Source organism: Phacochoerus africanus, chromosome 9 (assembly GCF_016906955.1).
Source record: "Phacochoerus africanus isolate WHEZ1 chromosome 9, ROS_Pafr_v1, whole genome shotgun sequence".
Classification (NCBI taxonomy): Eukaryota; Metazoa; Chordata; class Mammalia; order Artiodactyla; family Suidae; genus Phacochoerus; species Phacochoerus africanus.
In genome coordinates, this window is record NC_062552.1 from 117,846,390 (window position 1) to 117,866,289 (window position 19,900).

Genomic DNA, 19,900 nt, shown 5'->3' on the forward strand with positions numbered 1-19,900 from the left:
GACGCGGGTGTAAGACAAGCCCACATGCCAGGAGACTTGTAGGCTCTGAGACCCTGTTTGGGATGAAGCTCCTGTTTCCTTGGTGACTGAACCAGGAGAGAAAAAGCAACCTTGGCTGCTCTGAGCACAGGGCGAAAAGCTGCCCCCTCTCCTCCGACTGTCGGGTCTCTTCTGGTTAACAACGGACATGCTCTCTTGGGTCTTTCAGAAGCCAAAGCATCCCAAACAGGGGTGGGTCTGGGTGCCCTGTCCCAGCCCCTGCCCCACCCCCACTCCTGCCAGGCGCAGGGCTGAGGACCTGCCCCCCTGGAGGGGTCTGGTGAAAGGGATTTCACTGGGCAGGGCGCCATCTGTGCGACATTTATTGTACCTAAGGAAGCCCTCTGGGCTGAGGTCTCCCCACCCCACCCCCTCGGGCCACGGCTTTGGGGAGAAAGCTCAGAGTCAAGAGGAGAGTTTCACAGAGCAAAGAGGGAGGGACATGGGGACCCTGCAGTGAGGTTGTCTAGGAAAGTTCTCCAGCCACAGCTCAGAGTTGGGGCCAGGGCTTCCTGGCTGGCTCTGCTCTCCCCAGACCACCCTGAGTTCTGCCCTGGCCCCGGGGCCCCGGCCCCAGGAATGCAGCTTTCTGCAATTCCTGATGGCAGAGACGCCCTGGGATCTCATTCATATGAGAATTAATGTGGGTTTTCTCCTCCTTGATACATCTGTCTTCTGCTCTGGGCAAAGCACTGGCCCAGAGACTGGTGAGGTCACAGCAGCAGCCCCAGCTGAGAGGGAGGCAGCCCCGGCCTCATCTATCACCAGGTGCCCTTAGCTTTGGGGACACCGCTGTCCTGAGACTCAGTGGAACCGTCAGAGGAGCCGCTCCTTCCCGCGTGGCCCGGTTACTGGGTGTTCTCGTACTTCAGGTATCTAATCAGCCTGCCTGGCAGCGGCAACGTGTCCAGGAGTTTTATACGGTATTTCCCGATGGCCTTTCGAACCTGCAGCCGGCAGAGGTGAGCCAGAGGTCTCGGAGGTTCTGGAAAGAGGAGAGAAAGAGAGGTGCCGGTGGGTTGTCTGCACCTGTGACCCCTGGCTCGTGGGAGGTCCCCTGCCCACGTGGCTGACAAAGAGAAGGGGCGCCTGGACTCCTGCCGTGCTCCGTAACCCCGGGCCCTGCCAACTGGAAAGACGTCAGCCCACGTTCATCTACACAGCCCAGGGAAGTAGCTTCACAGGGGAGGACTTGGCGAGGATCACATCTGGGACTGGAGCTTGCATTTCCCTTGTCTCACCTCCTTCCTCTGCCAGCCCAGACTGGCCCCTCCCCATGGCCTTAGCAAATGCATCAGAGGGTTCCACCTCTGAAATGCCCCCAAGGGTGGTATTCAGCTCTGGACTCCGGGTGGCACAGAGAAGTCAGGGACAGGGGGTGGGGACTGGGCAGCTCCCCGCAGGTCCCAGAAACCCACCGGGCTGCCTCCTCCAGGATGCCCTCTGGGATGCCTCATACAGTGGGAGCTAAGAACAGAGCCTGAAGCATCTAGTAATGGCATAATTTATTTCAGCTCTGGAAACAGGCGGGTGTTTTGTTGAATCAAGAATGTCATGCATTCGTTCAACAAACAGATGCTGACACCTTTGCTGTGCCATCTTGGGCCAGAGATGCAGGGGCGCCCCACTCAGGGACTTTGGGGAAAGGTTTCCACACTAGATAGCGCTTCTAAGCAGGGTCTTGATGGGTGGGTAGGACTATGCCAGGTGAGGAAAGGAGTCAGGGGCATTCCAAACAGGGGAAGTGGCAGTGTCAAGCCAAGGCCACTGTCACCTCAGGAAGATGGCGCCGCAGAGAGAATGTGGGGACAGGGCAGAGAGGCCAGGCAGCTGCAGCCCTGCCTCACTACATGCCTCATCACTGCATTTCTTTTCCTTTCTCTTCTTTTGTTGTCTTTTTAGGGGGGCACATGCAGCAGATGGAGGTTCCCAGGCTGGGGGTCCAATCGGATCTACAGCCTCCAGCCTACGCCACAGCCATAGCGATGCGGGTACCAAGCCACATCTGTGATCTACACCACAGTTCACAGTTCAACGCCAGACCCTTAACCCACTGAGCAAGGCCAGGGATCGAACCCGCATCCTCATAGATGCTAGTTGGGTTTGTTAACTTCTTAGCCACGCCAAGAACTCCCCATCACTGCATTTCTGACACTTCGCTGCCCTCTGATCTCACTCAGGGCAGAATCTGTCCTCTGGGAAGCTCACCCTCTTCTGCAGCTGGGTGCAGACAGAACATGAGTGGAGGGTGGCAAAGGGCCACTGGTGGGCAGAGGGTGCTGGGTACCAGGGCCGTGCTGGCGTCCCGGCTGGCTTTGGAGTCTCTGGGATAATGACACCAACATCCCAGCATTAACCGAAGGAGCAAACAGGAAAGGGTTTTGCAGATGGAGGGTGGGCTTTAAAGTAACCAAAACACGTACAGATTGAGAACTAGTTGTTCTTCCTGTTAACTGTTTATAGCACACTATCAGGTTCTGCATTCTTTTTTCCAGGGACGGTTTAGTTGTAAATTACCCTCCCCAGGCAGGGCCAGAAGGAGGGGACAGGGAGGGGTGGGGTTGACATCGAAGCATGGACCATTCTACCTTCTAGTGGCCCAGCATCACAGTGACAGCATCCGAAGATTCATTAATTCAATGACTGTTTCTTGAGCGTCTAGAGCTCCCGTGAGTGGGCAACTCAATGCCACCCTCCCTGTCGCCAGCCCAGTAACTTTATCAAGGGCCTCAATTCAAGGGCTCCCAAGTTGGGCACATGGAAACAGCAGGTTTGGGTTCACAGGGGAGGAATGTGGCAAGTCAGAGTCAGGGCACTGGGCTGTTTGGCACTTGGACGAGCAATGAGGCAGCCTTCCCACCTGCGGATGGCAGTGGCAGACCTGGGGATGGCAGCGGCAGTGATGGGACCATGATAAGCTTCTGCGGGTCAGCCTCTGTGATACATGATTGACTAGCATTTGACCAGGGATGGGACAGTGCCCCTCAGAGCCAAAGGAAGCCCTGGGGTCGCTAGAGCTCCTCAGGACAGGCATCTCTGCCCGGGATCAGCTGCGGCGCCCAGCTCAACTGCAGACGCCTCACCTGCCCAGGTGAGCTCCATAATTCCTCAGAGGGATTCTTGGCCTGACTTAGCCAGGCTGCCCCAACGACACTGCATGCAGCTGCATGTGGCCAAACCCCACCTCACTGTGCCAGACACCCCCCTACCCTCCTGCAAACACCCCGGGCTGGCAGAGCTGGGATGGAGCTGGGTGATGAGCCTGCCCAAACTGCTCTGTTCAGACAAAGATGCTGAGGCCCAGATGAAGGGTCCTGCTCACAGTCACCCAGCAAGCCCCTGGTTCCATAGCTCTGGGGGCCTGCCTCCTGGACCAGTGCTGCTCCAGGGGTGGCCTGTGAAGTCACAGCACTGACTCTGCCTGGAAGCATGTGTGAAATGCAGACTCTTAGGCTCCGCCCAAATCTGCCACGTTAGACGCTGCTTTTTTTCTTTTTATGACTACACTGGAAGCTCCCAGCCTAGGAGTCTAATTGGTGCTGCAGCTGCCAGCCTACCCCACAGCCATGGCAGCAACAGATCCAAGCCACATCTGTGACCTATGCCACAGAGTGCAGTAATGCCGGATCCTTAACCCACCGAGGCCGGGGATGGAACGTGCATCCTCATGGAGACGATATCTGGTCCTTAACCCACTGAGCCACAATGGGAACTCCTAGACCCTGCATTTTATTTATTTTAGTTTTTAAGTTGGGGGCGCACCTGCGCCATGTGGAAGTTCTTGAGCCCAGGTCAAACCCACGCCACGGCAGTGACCCAAGCTGTAGACTCTGCATTTGAAACCAGATGCTCAGGTGCTGCCGAGGAACTGTGCAGTGTGAGATGCTCTAGCGGGTCACCGCCTCCTCTCCCCACCACACGGCTTCCCAGCGGCCCACAAACCTGGGCACCCTCCTCGAAAGGTCCCGATACCCCTCAGGGAGCTGGAACTGTTTAAAATATCCTGGAAAGACTTAGCCAAGGGGAGGTCAGGGAGGGTCCACCCTAGGTTTGAATCCCAGCTCTACCACTAACGAGCGGGGAGACATCTGCCCAAGTGACAGTCTCTCTGAGGGTTCATCTCCTCAGTTACACAACAGGGAACCATCGTGACACCGTGTGTGACACACAGCACCGAGCCTGGCGTGAGAAAGGTGCTCATCAAAGGTCAGCCACATGTCACATGTCCGGAGTCGGAGCCCTGGGTCCGGCAGGGTGCCCTGCCCGCAGCAGCCGCAGCGGCAGCCCTACCTGCCTTCTCTTTGATGACAGCCCAGTCCTCGAAGCTGTCGATGTGCTCCTTCAGCCGCGAGCAGAGCTGCACGTTGCCCACGTAGTCCAGGAGGACGTCGATGATGGGCCCCGCCCAGCGGCTCACCTCCGGGGCAGACAGGATCTCGCAGAACTGGAAGAGAACAGCCCCAGCGCTGGGACCCCCGGGACCAAGGGCGCCGCCCCAGCAAGCTCCTCCCACAGCTGGGGACCGGGGCGGGGGAGGGCAGACCCCGCGCACGCTTGGGGTAGAATCCACGTCTCCAAGGCACACCCTTCTCTCCAAAACACAGGCTTCTGCTGCCAAAAGTGGGAGGTGGGCAACTGGGGCAGGGCACACCATCCTCCCTAAGCCTCAACCTTCTCATCTGGAAAAGGGGCACATAAGGTGCCCCGTTAGCACAGTAGGGAGCACGTCAGCTGCACAGAAAGCGGGCCTATCATACCAACTTCAAGGGGTTTTATGAGAATTAAGGTAATATAAGCAGAAACTTCTTTGCACACAGTAGACGGCCCATGAATGATGGCCATCAGCCATTCTAAGTATCTCCAAGAGAGGGTGTTTTTGTTTGTTTTGTTTGTTTAGCTTTTTTAGGGGCGCATGAGCAGGCAGCCGGGCTATGCCACAGCCACAGCAACACCAGATCCAAGCCGTGTCTGCAACCTACACCACAGCTCACAGCAACGCTGGATCCTTAACCAGTAGGTTAACACTGAGTGAGGCCAAGGATTGAACCCACAATCCTCATGGATACTAGTCAGATTCGTTTTCGCTGTGCCTCATTGGGAACTTCCTAGAGAGGGTGTTTTAACTTTCTTTTCATTTTACATTCTGACTTTTTTTTTTTTTTTTTGCTTTTTAGGGCCAAACCTGCAGCATGTGGAGGTTCCCAGGCTAGGGGTCAAATTAGAGCTACAGCTGCCAGCCTATGCCCCAGCCACAGCAACGCAGAGTCCGTGCCGCATCTGAGACCTACACCACAGCTCATGGCAACGCTGGATCCTTAATCCACTGGGCGAGGCCAGGGATCAAACCTGCAACCTCATGGTTCCTAGTGAGATTTGTCTCCACTGCACCACGAAGGGAACTCCCATAATCTGACTTTTTAGGTCATCACATGGACAGCCACTGTCCCTGAATCATGTACTTCCTGCATCTCATCTCACTTCATACAAGCCTGCTCTCGCATGACTCCACCCCCAATTCTGGTCATTCAACATCATATTCCAGGGGTAGGTTTGCTGGGGATGATGAACCCCTCAGTGTTGCACAGTTCCCCACTGATCCCCTGCAGCAGAACCCCCCCAACCCCCCTCCAAAAAACCCTGATTTGATTGTTCATGTGAACCACTGAGTCCTGCTGCCTCTAAAACCTGCAGGAACCACTAGGTTCCTCTGCCTTCAATGAGCTCCAAGTATCAGTTTACACTCCCTCCAAAGCGCATTAACCATTGCTCCACACTGCTTCTAAACCCTATTAACCACCCTCTGCTGCTGCTTTCTAAGTGTAGTCCACACTGCCCCTGGAACGGGTGAGCCATGGGGCCACCCGCCTCCGGGGCGCTCTGTCCCTGGCTGCACTCCCCCAGGCGCGCCCACCTACCTGGACCACGCCGGGCGGCTTATCCGTGGCGGGCGTGTCATTGAACCTGTTGGAGGGCGGCGGGGGAGGCGGGTGCGGGCCGTTGCCGTACAGGCACGAGAAGCAGGGCTCGCCGTTGCAGCCGAGGTCCATGAGGAATTTGAGCAGCGACAGGCACTTCATGGCGAACATGATGGTGGCGGGGAAGGCGGTGGGGTGCGTGGCGATGTAGGCGTCGATGTTGGCGCCGTGGTCCAGCAGCAGCTGCATGGTGCGCAGGCAGCCGTGGCGGATGGCCACCAGTAGGGGGTTGATGACATCGCGGTTGGGGTCGGCGCCGGCGAGCAGCAGCAGCTCGGTGGCATACACGTTGTTGTTGACCACGGCGAAGTAGAGCGCGGAACTGCGCCGGTCCTCGTAGAGGCGCGCGCGCTCGGGTGCCAGCGGCGCGTTCACGTCGAAGCGCGCGTTCAACAGAGCCTCGAGCACCTCGTCGTTGTTGCGCTCGGCCGCCAGGTGCAGCGGGCTGATGCCGCTACGGCGCACGCGCGTGCGGCTGGTCACCGGCAGCAGCATCTGCACGATCCTGAGGGCGGGGCAGGCACGCGCGGGTCAAGGGGGGGCCAGCACGTTGGGGTGGGGCCTGCCGGCAGGGGGCGCTGCAGGGGGGCCAGGCTCCGCCACTCACAGCTACGGCGGCGGGGGGAGGCGCTGGCTCACCAGCAGGGGGCGCCGTGGAGACAGCCGTTCTCGCAGTTACCACTTGGGGGCAGAATGGGTGGACTTGACACATACGGAAACGGACGCTCAGAGAACGTCTACCAACCACCTTCTCAAAAACACATAACTGGTGATGAGTGGAGCTGGGCCTCAAACCCAGATCCCTTAGTCTCCAAAGTCTGAATCCTTAAAAACCTCAGCCAAACTGGACTGTGGTTTTAAGAGTCGCTTGCTGACTTGTTTCAGGCTAAAGAGTGTCAGCCATTCCCAGCTCACTTATCTGGGGGGACAGAGCAGAAGCCCCCCAACCTGCAGTGGAGCCACATGGCGGAGCTTGGAGCTGCCCCTGCCCCTGCCCTGCCCAGGGGAAGGGGAAGGGGAGGGGCAGAGACAGCCGTATCCAAGGGCTCCCTATGTGCCAGGGGACCTCTGAGGACCTTACAAACACAGTTTGTTTTCATCTTTACGACAACCCAGAAAGTATGTCTCGTCATTCCCATTTTTTTTTCTGATAAAAAAATAAAATGCTCAGGGAAGTTAGGGGACTTGCCCAGGCCATACATCAGGAGAAAAAAAAAAAAAAACAAAAACGGATTTATACCCTCCTCTGACTCCAGGACTGAACCATCTTGCTGTCCTGGAGTCCTGGTGAAGCTACCAAGTCCTGCGGGACAGGAGGGAACAAATAAATGTATCTGGACCCAACCACTCCTGCCCCAGGCCCCAGTCAGCCCTCAGTAACCATGAGGTCCCCTCCCCTGTCCTGTGAGTCTCAGTGCCTCCTGGCCCGAAGGCTGACACTAGCCCAGGCTCTCTGTCCTGTCTGGGAGGCGGAGGCTGCAGATTCTCACCAGCCCTGACTCTGCTCTGTTCTCAGCTCTCAACCTGCATCAATCTATTCTCCCCACGGCCCTGTGAGGTAGATACTAGTGTTACCCTCATTTCCAGGTGAGGAAACAGAAGCCCAGAGAGGGCATGTGACTTGCCCAAGGATACACAGCCAGTAGTTGATGGAGCCAGGATTTGAACCCGGGTAGGCTGATTCCCCTGAGGGTGAGGGCCACACTCTACACCACTCCCCTACTTCTTGTGCAGCAGTCAGGTGACAGCGACGAGTCATGGGGTTTCACATTCTTCACACGGTGTTCTCTTGGCTGCCCCACTTTGCCTTTCACTGGGGCCCTGTGGAGTGGCTTCTTTTTAACGGCAGGCGCTCAGAGAGAGGAAGTGACTAATCAAAGGCCAAAAAGCAGTTCTGGGGCTTTGACCCCAGGACCCTTGACCCCTGTGTCTGCTTTCTGTCCCTAGACCCGGCCACCTGCCAAGCTGTTGCCACTGACATGATTCCAGACCCTAATCCACTCAGTCCCTGCTGACAGGTGACCTCATGGCCTCGGGTGGGCTCCAGGGAGGTGGCCATGGCAGGGCAAATGGGTGCCACTAGGCCTGTTCCCACGCCTCTCTGCCTCCTGGCACTTGGGATTCCGGGGCTTCTGGCTTCCTGGAAATCTGATGCCAGGGACCTCCCGTTAGGATCTCAGTGGAAAGCATTATTATGGTTAGTGACGCTGTGTTTGCCTAAAATCGGCCTCTACAACCTCCAAAGGAAATTCACACACCCGGGGGGTGGGGGTGGGGGGCTAATTGCCTCCTAATTTCTATTTGTGAAGGCCCAGGAGGCCTGACCTCGCTCTGGAGAGGTGTTGGTCAAAGGCAGGGCTGGGGCCTCACCCTGGACCGCAGCCATCGCCAACAAATGCTCCGTAACAGCCGTAACATATGCCCAAGCACGGGAAAAACAGCGAGAGTGACTGCCCGGGGCTGCTGGCCAGATGGGTTGGTATCACTGGCAGGTCCCAGCTGGTCCCAGCAGTCCCCTGCCGAACCAAGGGAAGGAAAGTGGCAGAAATGTGGGAACGTGACTGGATGCTGCCAAGAGTCCCAGAGGCACTGTCTTCATAACGCGATAAAATCACCTAATTGCTATACGCGTCTGTAGCAGTGGGACAATGGCCAGGGCCTGGAGGAGCATGTCCAGCCTTCCATTTTAAAGGGGGTGAAATAGAGACCTGGGTGTGGGGTGGGAAAGAGGGAGGTGGACTGGAGGTGGATGGCAAAGCTGGGGCAGAATGCCAGTATCCAGGAGTTCCCTGGTGGCGCAATGGGTTAAGGATCTGGTGGTGTCACTGCAGCAGCTCGGGTCGCTGCTGTGGCGCAGGTCCAATCCCTGGCCTGGAAACGTCCACATGCCATCGGCACAGTAAAAAAAAAAAAAAAAAATATGCTGGTGTCCAGAATATCCAAGGCCAAGTCTTTCCATGGTGCCCCAGTACTCCCAGCCCTGAATGCCGGTGGCCCCACTGAATGTCATCATTTCTCTCCCCAGCCCACTTGGTGGGATAGTGAGCAGGAGGGTGAGGGGAAGACCCCACAAGAGAGGCTGGGACCTTCCCACTTCTTCCACCACAGGCCTGGGACCACGGTGCTCAAAGTGCACCCTAAGAAGAGAACAAAGGTACCCCTTGCTTGGTAGAAGCTTTGGTGTCTGGGAGGCCCTGTCCCTCTCTGCTCCTTTCCCCAGCAGGGGCTGCACCCACCAGCTCAGGCTCTGAGAGCAGAGCAGAGCAGACCCAGCTTAGGGCTGTTCCAAGGATGCCCAGAGCAGCAGCTCAACAGGTGACCTTGGACCCCAGTCCCAGGGCCCCTGCCTCATTCCTGGGACCCACCAGTAACTGAATCCCATCCTCCCTGTCCCAGGCCATCCCACTCTCCTTGCTCCGGGTCCTGGGTCCCCACCCCAGACTTCAGTCTCCCAAAGGCTGCTACCCTGCCTGGCTGCCTGTTCCTGGCTCTGGTGTCCCGACCCCCAGCCCAGCGGCTGGGAATAGGGAAGAGAGCTTTGAGCCAAAACAGGCTGTCCTTAGCAGCGTGGGGTCCCACATGGACCAGGGTTATACCACCAGCTCTGCCTCTCAGGGCTGGGCCATCTCAGGCAAGTCACTGAACCTCTCTGAATCACACCTATACCAGAGGGGCAATGAATCGCAGCAATGGTGATGCCACTGGTGATAGCTACCCTTTACTGAGCCCCTGTCCATTGTCGTGAGTGTTCACCCTCCTAAATAATAATTACCGTAATACCGCTGAGCACTCGCTATTGGCCAGGCGCTGTTCAAAATGCTTTACACATTTACCTCACTTAATCCTGGAAACGATCCTATCAGCAAGTACTTCATCTCATGTACCCTCCATAATAAGCCGGCAAAGTGGGATCACCACGCCCAGGTTGCAAGACACAGTTTGATACCGCCTTTCAGTGAGGCTGCTTCTGAAGACAGAGTGAATCTTGCATGTTCAGCTGCTTAGCATGGAGCTGGCCCTCCCTACACGGTGCTGTTGGAGCCTTAACAGCCTCAATGATTGCATCTCCCTGACCCTGCTGCACCAAACGCCGAGGTTTTCTGGCTCCTCAGGTCACTTTGTCAGCATTCAGTGCAAATTTCACTGTGGACTTGACTGTCCAAAGGGAACCAGCCACCACAAATGGCCTCGCTCCCAATACCAGGGGCAGTACTATGTCAGTGTGTGTGTGTGTGTGTGTGTGTGTGTGTGTGTGTGTGCGCGCGTGTTTTGGGGGTGGGGGGATTACCTCATTTTTTCAGCCAGTAAAGGGCTCTGACATCCTTCTGGGGGAACTTCCCCTGGGGCCAGAATAGGTGAGCAGTTCCTCCCTGAAGGGGGAAGAACAGGCCCCAGCGGCTGGCAGCTCTGTGCATGAAGAAGGGAGCCTGGGGCGTCCTGGGCCCCGAGAGGGAAATCAGAGCTTGCTGAGGATGCAAACTGCTTGCTCTCAATCCCTGCACCCCTCAGAATCCCTGAGGGAACCCTGACATGCAGATTCCTCGGCTCTGCCATCAGGCTCTGATTCAGCAGGTCTGGGGAGGAGCCCAGGAGTCTGAGGTGGGGGAGCCTCGCATCCCGCCTTGAGGGATTTTCCTGCAACTTTCCTCATTTTCCTCCAGCAACGGCCAACGCAAAACCAGTTTCCTGGAGTGGATGCAGTTGGATAAAGGGGCTCATCCTCCTATTTTCCGGGAGGACCTGAGCTCTGAGCCTCAATTTCCCTTTCAATTAATGGGGATACAAACCTGCTTGTGAAGGTGCCACATAAAATGCATTTTAATTTAATGTATTAAATGCTCTTTGTTCTTTTCCCAGAAAGAGTTTTCAGTGGCTTGCAAAGGAAATATAAATTAGAAGTAAAAGAGATCCAAAAAAAAGTAAAGGAGAAAGAATATTTAAAAACGAGGGGGTCCGAAGTAAGGCCCCAAACGCAGGTCAGTGTTATACAGTGTCAGCCACAAATTCGACCCTAAGATACTGGTTCTCTCCCGGAATGTCTGGTAAAATCATCTGGGCAGCTTTTAGAAATTCTGCAGCCCCAGCCCCAACCCAGATTACTTATAGCGAAATCTCTGAGGGTGGGGCCCAAGCCTCAAGGTTTTAAGAGTTCCCTTGGGGTTCTGCTGTGTAGCCAAGGTTGAGAACCACGGTTTCAGTGCTACTCTAAATTCAGGTTAAAGGAATCTTGCAGTATCTGCTTTTGTCTAATACAGTTTCCTTCCTTCCTTTTCCTTCTGGCCTCAGCATGCAGCAGCTTGATAAGGGATCCCAGTTCCCAGACCAGGGATTAAACACAGGCTGCAGCAGTGAAAGTGCTGAATCCTAACCCTTTGACCACCAGGGAACTCCCATTTATTTTTTCAAACAGTTTCTTAATAACTCTATCTTTGGAGTTGAGTTTCAGTTATCTTTGCTAAACTGGAAATGGAAAATAAAGTGTGTCTTGGAGATGCCTAAGACTTTGGGGTCCTGGGGACTCCGTTCTCAGCCATGTCCAAAGGTCATGCCCTCTAGTTAAATGTGCCGAAGGGAGGACACCACCTGGCAAACCCTGAGACCAGCTGCAGGAGCAGCTGCAGGAGCAGGCAGGGTGTCCTGGCAGGTGGCTGAGTGCAGAAGGTCCAGGGAATGTCACATTAAGTCCCCAAGCAGCCAGTAGAGGACAGTGTGGAGAGGGTCACAGGCCACATGTCCAGGGAGTGAATGCAGCACTGGGGGCTTGCCTGGCTGTGGGCTCTGCCAGGTGGCAAAAGCTGCTGGGAACCTGGCTTTAACCCTTTGTAGGGCAGCCCTCAAACAGCGGAGGGCCCCTCTTGGTCTTGGGGTACATAGGGATATGGTGTCTGAGACCTGAGGGTGAATAAACAGGGAAAGGCTTTGGGAGTCAGCAGGAGAATTGGGGGGACATAAACCATTCACATAGGGGGTTCCAGAGAGAGCCAGCCTAGCTCCGTCACCATCCTTGGGTGCATCCAGCATTCCTTCAAACTCCCCGCCAGCTGGGGCCAGATTGCCAACATCTGGGTCCATTCAAAGGCATCCAGGTGTGACTAAAGGATGCCAAATGACAGCCTCAGCTCTGCCAGGCTCTGGCAAGCCACTTCCCATTTCTGGCCTCGGGTCCTTTTTTCTGAAAAATCGGGCTTGGATCAGTGGTCCCCTCACCCAAAGGTCTGGCTGGGCTGTGTCTGGTTGGCTTAGAGCTTCTCAAAGAGAGAGTCTTGGGCTCCTCCTCTCCTGGAAATTCTGGTTCCATGTATCTGAGATGTTTCATTTAAAAAATAGCCCAGAGTGACTGCATTGTCCATGCAAGTATGGGGAGCCAACGGGCCAGGAAATTTCTAAGGGCCAGCCCTCCCCTCCCTTTCTCTCTGGATCTCTGGGGTCAGACTAAGATAAACATGTTTGCTGACTGATTGCTGGATCTTTCTGGAGCTGAAGAGAAAGGTGCCACCTTGCCCATCACCTCTGTCTGACTTTGACCTGCTTTCAACCTTCCACTGGCCTCATGGAAAAAATGATGGACCGTACCCTCCCTATGTAAGAGAGAAAGCAGACCCAGTGAGCACCTACTGTGTGCCAGGTGCACTGCTGGGGGCTTTATCTCCTTTCTATAGACACCTATGTCCATTTCACTGCTCCCTACAACAACCCCCGAGGCAGGTGCAACTACCTCCCATCTTACAGAAGAAGATGTTCAACAACTTGCCCAAAGGCCTCAGCAAGAGTTCAAACCCAGTTCGGTCTGCCTTGAAGCCTGCTATTCAGTCCAGAGAAGGTGGGGTCTCCTCTGAGCATGCGTGGGGCAGGGAGAGCATCCTTGGTTGGTCATTCGTGCGGGTACCTGCAGAGCAGGGCCTGGGGCCCAGAGGGTCCGCTCTGTCTCCTTGTGTCTCTGTTCCATTCTCCGGGAATGGCACTCACCCCCACTTCCCTCCACCTTAGCAAAGACAACCCACACCCTGACACGCACACAACCCTCTCCCTGCTGAGCACAGGTCTGCGTCTCCCAAAGTGTGTCATCTGGGGTCCACGAGATGGGATTCTAGGTGTGGATTTGCTTTTTCTTCATTGCCAATTGGTACTTAATAGTGTGATAAATGTTACCTTTTAGAACATAAACCCATTTTAAGTAAAACTGTCTTTAAGGCAAACTACTAAGAAATGAGGATATAGACATCAAAGAAAGTCTATGAATGCTCGAAATTGGGGGAACACCGGTCACGTGGAAATTACCGGGCCCTGCGCATCCTGCACACGCAGCTGGGGTTCCTCCTTGTCGAGTCTTCCTAGACCCTCCGGCTAGCGGTGGTGCTGGCGGAGGTTTAACAACTGGCTCTCTAGGGTGAAGAAGGGGCTCTGATTTCTAACAACCACCAATGTCCATGGTGTAACTATTCTCACCATGGCCAATTTCAGACTACCAAAGCGCTCAGGCAGGTGGCATGAGCTGTACAAGCCACTTCCAACACACTTCTACTTCCGGTTCATGCTCGTCTCTCTCCTCTGGGACAGCCACGGAATTTAACTCGTCGTGCTTTCACTTCGTCACGAAGTCCTGTGTGTGCGCGTCTATTTGCCTCTTCTTTCCCACCAGATTGCCCCCTGAGCACTTAAGCGTCTCTCATCTTGCTCAAATTACCCGGCACATAGTAAGTGCTCAATAAAAAGTAGCTATTATTTTGTAGTACTCGTGTTATTGTAGGTACCCCTTGCATCCTTGATAACTGCCTGAGAGGTTATCTCTGCATCCCCAACAGAAGTATCCACTAGTCCAGACACCTATCCGGCGTCTCTGTGGAATCCGGCAGATGTGCCATTTGGAACAGGTGAATTCCTATCACTTAACCTGGCCAAGTGATTTTGGGCAAGTCACTCCACCTCTCTGTGTCTTAGCATTCTCATTTGAAAAAAAGAACAGATCTACCTCAGGGGATCTGTTAAAAGAATTACAAAAAGGGAGAGCTATTAAAAGGGTTAAACGTGTTCATAACGTAAAGTGCTGCTAAGTGCCACTTAGGCGTTTTCTCTTATTATCCTCGTTGCTGTTGTTGGAAGCTCACTCTAGCTGGCGAACCGCTGAGCGGTTTTTCTGCTCCACCTGAAAGGTACCCTCCGCTAGGGCCTCTCCTGGGCGCTCCTACCCAGGAGCGGGCATTCGGGGGAGTGGGCGGGGCGGGGCGGGGCCGCGGGCCTGGGGGCGGGGCCTGGGCTGACCTGTAATTGCCTCTCTTGGAGGCGATGTGCAGCGGGAGCATGCCGTCCTTGTTGGCCTTGTTGGCATCCGCGCCCTGCGACAGCAGGAACTCCACCACCTCCTCGTGCTCGTTCTTGCAGGCCTCATAGAGGGCGGACGCGCTGTCGCTGGCCTGCGTGTTGATGTCAGCGCCTGGCGAAGCAGAGGCAGATCAGGGACGGATCAGGGCCGTCACTGTCCTTGATGTAAAGCCCCCCTCCTCGGCTGGGCGCCGCTGTGCTGAGCACGGGGACACACTGTATCACCCGGAGCACCCCCAGCTCCCTTCTGCCACATCGAGACGCTGGGGTCTGCCAGCCTGAGCAGAGGCCCCTCAGAGACTAAAAGTTGCCTTGATGAGGCCGGGATTTACTGAGCACCTGCTAACCGGCTGGCGCCTGGCCCTACACGTGTTGCCTCTTTGAACCCACAACATATCCTAACCCCAGGCCATCAGTAACGACTGGAGCTCCATGTCAAAGACGAGGACAAGGACATTAAACACAGAACCTCTGCAATTTGCCTCAGACCGCCCAGCTCATAAGGGAAGAGCCAGAACTCGAACCTGGATAGTCTGACGGCAGGAGTCCTGGCAGATGATCCGATGGCAGAAACCACGCTCGGAACACTCATTCCACCTACAGGGATCCAGCTGCTACCCCGAGGAAGGCCCTCCCAGCCCTAGAAGGGCACAGAGCCTCCTCATGAAACACACAAACACACAAACATTTCCTATAACTTTATCAGTTTGGGGTTTGCTCTTCTCCCCCTTCCGTTTCAAGGAGTAGGAAAGGAGACTTCCTGCCTCCTTTGAGGAAAACACTACATGGCCTGGACAGGAGGAGGAGATCAAGTCTGGCAAGAGTCTCCCTTCAGCTCAATCTCCTACACCTTCTCCATCTCCTGGTGGGGGTGGAGAGAACGCAGGGGTTATTCTGCAAAGAGAGATGCAGCCTGTTTACCAGTTCCTCCCTGTTCTGAGAGGAAATCGAACTGAGACAGCACTGAAATATCAGTAAGGGCTGAAATCAGAAGCATCTGTTAACCACAGCTCCCCTCTCTCTGAGTATTCTGCTTATCACAGGCTTCCTGATCATTTTTAATCTGTGATGACTGATTTCTGGCCTCGGGGAAAGAGACAGGCTTTCCTGACAGACAAGAACCTGTTGAAGTTTCTGTCTCGTGCTTTCCAAGCTCCGTGGCCCCGGGGGGCCTTGAGGAGCTTCAGTTTTCTCATCTGCTGACCAGGAATATTGGTACCAAGCAGGGTCACTGGGAGGAGTAAATAAGGTAACGTAAATATCTGCTATGGATGGAATTTCGTGTCCCTCCAAAGTTCATAGGGAGGGACTAATCCCCAGGGTGATGGCATCAGGAGGTGGAGCCTTGGGGGTGATTAGGTTACAAGGGTGGAGCCCTCATGAATGGGATTAGTGCCCAAATAAAAGATCTCCCTGTCCCTCTACGCTGTGAGGAAACAGTGAGACGTGGCTGTCTAGGAAGCAGGAACAGGCTCTCATGAGACCCTGAATCCACCAGCACTCTGACCTTGGACTTCTCAGCCTCCCAAACTGTAAGATAGGAACCTCTGTTGCCTGAAAGCCACCCCGTCTGCAGTATTCTGTGATAGCTGTCCGAGTGGACTAAGACAATCTCCCCGCACAGGGCCTGGCACAGAGAGTGTGCTCAGCAAACACCAGTTCTCCAGGACGGAGGGGCCAGGGCGCAGGAGCTAGGTCTGCCTCTACCCCGAGGGAGAGCCGGCGAGCAGCTCTGACACCGCCGAGCTCTGGAAGTCAGGCTTTCTGCAAGCCTGGACCCCGCCAGCAACGCCGCCTGCTCACACAAGAAAAATATTTGGATTTGAGAATGGACTCAGCCTGTAATGGGAACAGACCCTGACTCAGAGCATCAGCAGGAGAGCTGGGCAGATGTTCAGTGCTGGCCAGTTCCCCTCGCCCGCTGTGCACCCTGCCCTTTGCCCAGCCTCCTTGCCTGGCCCCCAGGCCCCTGTCTGTTCCCCTTTGTTCTCAGGCTGGTCAGTCCAGATTTGTCCCCAGAGGCAAGGAAGTGCCTTGACTCTGTTTTTCTAAGGGCTCAGGCACGTGCTGAGTAAGTGGCTGCTTCTCCAGGTCAAGTCCCATGATGGAAATTGCGAAGAGTGTGCGGTCTGATGTTCAATGCAGAGTCAGAATCCAGGCTCTGACTGCGAGCAGTCAATTAACCTCTCTGACCGTCAGTCTCCTCATCTAAGAAATGGCATGAGGACACTCTGTACCTCATAGGGCTGTGGAGAAAACCCGCTGGCCTATTCGGTTCATGCTTAGAGCAGTGCCTGGCACACAGTGGGTCCTCAACCGATTATTCCAGCTCAGCCCCAGGGTCTGGCTTACCCCTGGATTCTCTGTTGCTAGAGTGGAAGGGTCACTTCCCATAGAGGGAGAAAAGAAACCAAAAGTACTCTTGGGGGAGATCAGAATGTACTGCTTTGTAACCAAAAGAACGCCGGCCATGGTCGCAGGGTCTTCCCTTACTGGGACATGATAACTCAGGCAATATTATTTTGTGTTGTCCCATTAAGTGAACTGAGAGTTTTCTGAGGCAAAGGTGCAAAGACCAGGGTTCAAATCCCAGGTCTGCTGTGAATTTACTGTGTGACCTTGGACAGATTCCTTTCCCATTCTGGTCCTTGGGTTCATCACCTATAAAATGAGGAGCTGAAGGAATTCCCTTCATGGCTCAGCGGTTAACAAACTCGACTAGCATCCATGACAATGCAGGTTTGATCCCTGGCCTTGCTCAGTAGGTTAAGGATCTGGCATGCCATGAGCTGTGGGGTAGGTCGCAGACATGGCTCAGATCCCACATTGTGTGGCTGTGGTGTAGGCTGATAGCTGTAGCTCTGATTTGACCCCTAGCCTGGGAACTTCCATATGCCACGGGTACGACCTTAAAAAGCAAAAAAATAAAAAATAAAGGAGGAGGTGACCTAAACGTCGTCTCAATTTCCTTCTGGCCCTAAAATGTGACATGATGCAAAGAGAAGATGGGGCGTCTGGAGACTAAGAGTCTGGGCTGGTCGTACTGCTAATTCGGTACGTGACAGCAGAGAGATAAGTTACTTCCTCTTGCTGGGCCTCCGATTCCTCATTTGTAAAATAAGGATGTTGGGCTAGATTAGCGAGGGCTACGATGCAGCACGTGTGCCGCTCCCCTCCAAGTCTGTGCCTCATGGCAGGCATCACTAGCGGATCTCAACACAATTCTGGCTGAGCCTAAACACAGCCTCAGAATCCTTCTCAACACAGTCTTCCCGGAAGATATATGCATATATCACTCAATCAGAGGCTGTCTATAAGACGACACCAAAACCTGCTTTTCCTTAGACTTGATCTCTGGGGTCCTTCCCGGCTATGCCCCTTGGCAACTCCACGACCCAGGGACGCTTGGCACTCACCGTGTTTGGCCAGGAACCTCAGTGCCTCCAGCTGCCCACTCTGGGCGGCCACGAACAAGGGGGTGATGCCATAGGCATTCTTGGATTCCACCTTGGCACCTCCGCTCACCAAGATCTCCATGACCTCCAGGTCATTGCGAGCAACAGACTCGTGCAGAGCTGTCCAGCCTCGGTTACAGCGGTGGTTGGTGTCCGCTTTGTACTGCACCAGAATCCTCACGGCCTCCACGTTTTTGCGCTCACAGGCTGTGCCCAGGGAGAAGCGAGACAGTCAGCAGGGCTCCTGGCAGGACCCGGCCACCCAAGACTTCATTCACCCGTTCCGTTATCAGCCATTCACTCAACGAATATCTCCCGGGTCTGTACAAAGTTCTGGTCCCTGCCTTAAACCTAGGATACACAACTAAAAGTAATAGTAATACTAATCAGCAATGATATTTGCTGATGTGCATACAACACTGGTCATGTGCTGGACACGCTATTCGAAGCACTTTACATGATGAACTAATTTAGTTCTCCCAACCACCCTTAAAGGATATAGTGTTATCCCCTTTTACAGATGAGGAAAGTGAGGCACAGAGAAGTTAAGTGACCTGCCCAAAGTCACACAGACAGTAAGTGGCAGAACTAGGATTCAAATCCATGTAGTCAGGTCTGGAGTTCCTGTCCTCTGGAAGGTTCTAGAATGCCCCTAACTGGCCTCCCTTTCCAGTGTTACCTGCTTCAGTTCTCCGTGTCGCCAAGGACAGAAGAGGAGGAGAATGTCAAATTCCTGCTCAGAACACTTCCTCAAAGGCTACTCACTTAGTTTGGGCTAAAATTTATCTTCTGAGTATAGCTCAAGTCTTTCTCAACCTGCTCAAACCTCTTTTTTTGAATTTTAAAAAAATTTTTTTGATTTTTAGGGCCGCACCTGCAGTGTACAAAAGTTCCATGGCTAGGGGTCGAATCAGAGCTGCAGTTGTTGGCCTATACCACAGCCGCAGCAACAGAGGATCCAAGCCACATCTTTGACCTACACCACAGTTCACGGCAATGCCGGATCCTTAACCCACTGAGCGAGGCCAGGGATGGAACCCACAACCTTATAGTTACTAGTTGGGTTTGTTACTGCTGAGCCATGACAGGAACTCCCTCAAAGCTCCCTTGTAAGCTGTAGCTCTCTCTAGACCCTACTGCAGCCTTAATGCTTGCAGAACTATTATCAGGGAGGAGCACTTGTCCAAATTAACCACTTCTAGAAGCTTCTCCCACTGAGTCAGGGGGTAGCGAAAAGTGGGGGGGAAACGCCTGTGTAGTGGTTTTTTTCCTTTTGTTTGTGTGTGTGTGTGTGCTTTTTAGGGCTGCACCTGCGGCATGTGGAAGTTCCTGGGCTAGGGTTTGCATGCCAGGCTGCAGCTGCTGGCCTACACCATAGCCACAGCAACGCCAGGTCCAAGCCACATCTGCAACCTACACCACAGCTCATGGCAATGCCAGAACCCTGACCCACTGAGCGAGGCCAAAGATCGAACCTGCATCCTCATGGATACTAGTTGGATTTGTTTCCTCTGTGCCACAGTGGGAACTCCACCTGTGCAGTGTTTCAAACAGGACCCCAGGCGAAGGTTCCCACCTCTCTGAGCCCTGCTTTCCTCGCCCATAAAGCACAGATAACAAAACCATCCCACGAGGATGCTGTAGGCTGCAGGGTGAGGCAGTGTACCAAGGCTCTAGCGTGGAGCTTGGCACAGGGTGGAGCTTGTGCAAGACCAGGGCCCGGGCCTTGCTGCGAGTCACCCAGCATCCTGGGAGCTCCCTCTGGGACAGCTGAGGCTCCAGGAGATGGCTCTGGTGCCCAGTGGACACGAGTTCTAGGGAAGACACTTCTACTGCGGGTCTGCCATGGACCTGGTTCCTGCTGTCTATGGAATGTTCCAGGTGCTGGATACCAGACACCTGGGAGTTTGCGAATTTCTGTAGTTTTTCAAAGTGCGAAGACCCTCTCATTGTCACAAGACCCAAGCTGACTGCTTAAGCATGTAGGCATGAATGACGCTTGATGGCGTGGTGGGTCATAGTGCCATGCTGGCATCCGACTCCTGGAGTCTGCCCCTTGCCGGCTGTGTCTTCCTGGATGCCTGGGGGCCTTATCTGTAAAATGGGGCTACC

The 19,900-nt window shown here is 54.5% G+C and overlaps 1 protein-coding gene across 2 annotated transcripts in view; it reads right to left on the minus strand.

Annotated features, from left to right (window-relative positions):
• Positions 1-345: 345 nt before the first annotated feature.
• The window catches only part of ASB2 (ankyrin repeat and SOCS box containing 2), a 48,340-nt gene continuing 28,785 nt past the window's right edge, over positions 346-19,900 (minus strand). For both annotated transcript variants that reach the window (XM_047794654.1, XM_047794655.1), the window contains 5 exons: positions 17,750-17,995; positions 14,274-14,445; positions 5,955-6,519; positions 4,330-4,483; positions 346-1,024 (listed from right to left, as the gene is read on the minus strand). In XM_047794654.1, the coding sequence (XP_047650610.1) occupies positions 888-1,024; positions 4,330-4,483; positions 5,955-6,519; positions 14,274-14,445; positions 17,750-17,995 (1,274 nt within the window). In that variant the 3' untranslated portion in view covers positions 346-887. The remainder of the gene's footprint in view (positions 1,025-4,329; positions 4,484-5,954; positions 6,520-14,273; positions 14,446-17,749; positions 17,996-19,900) is intronic.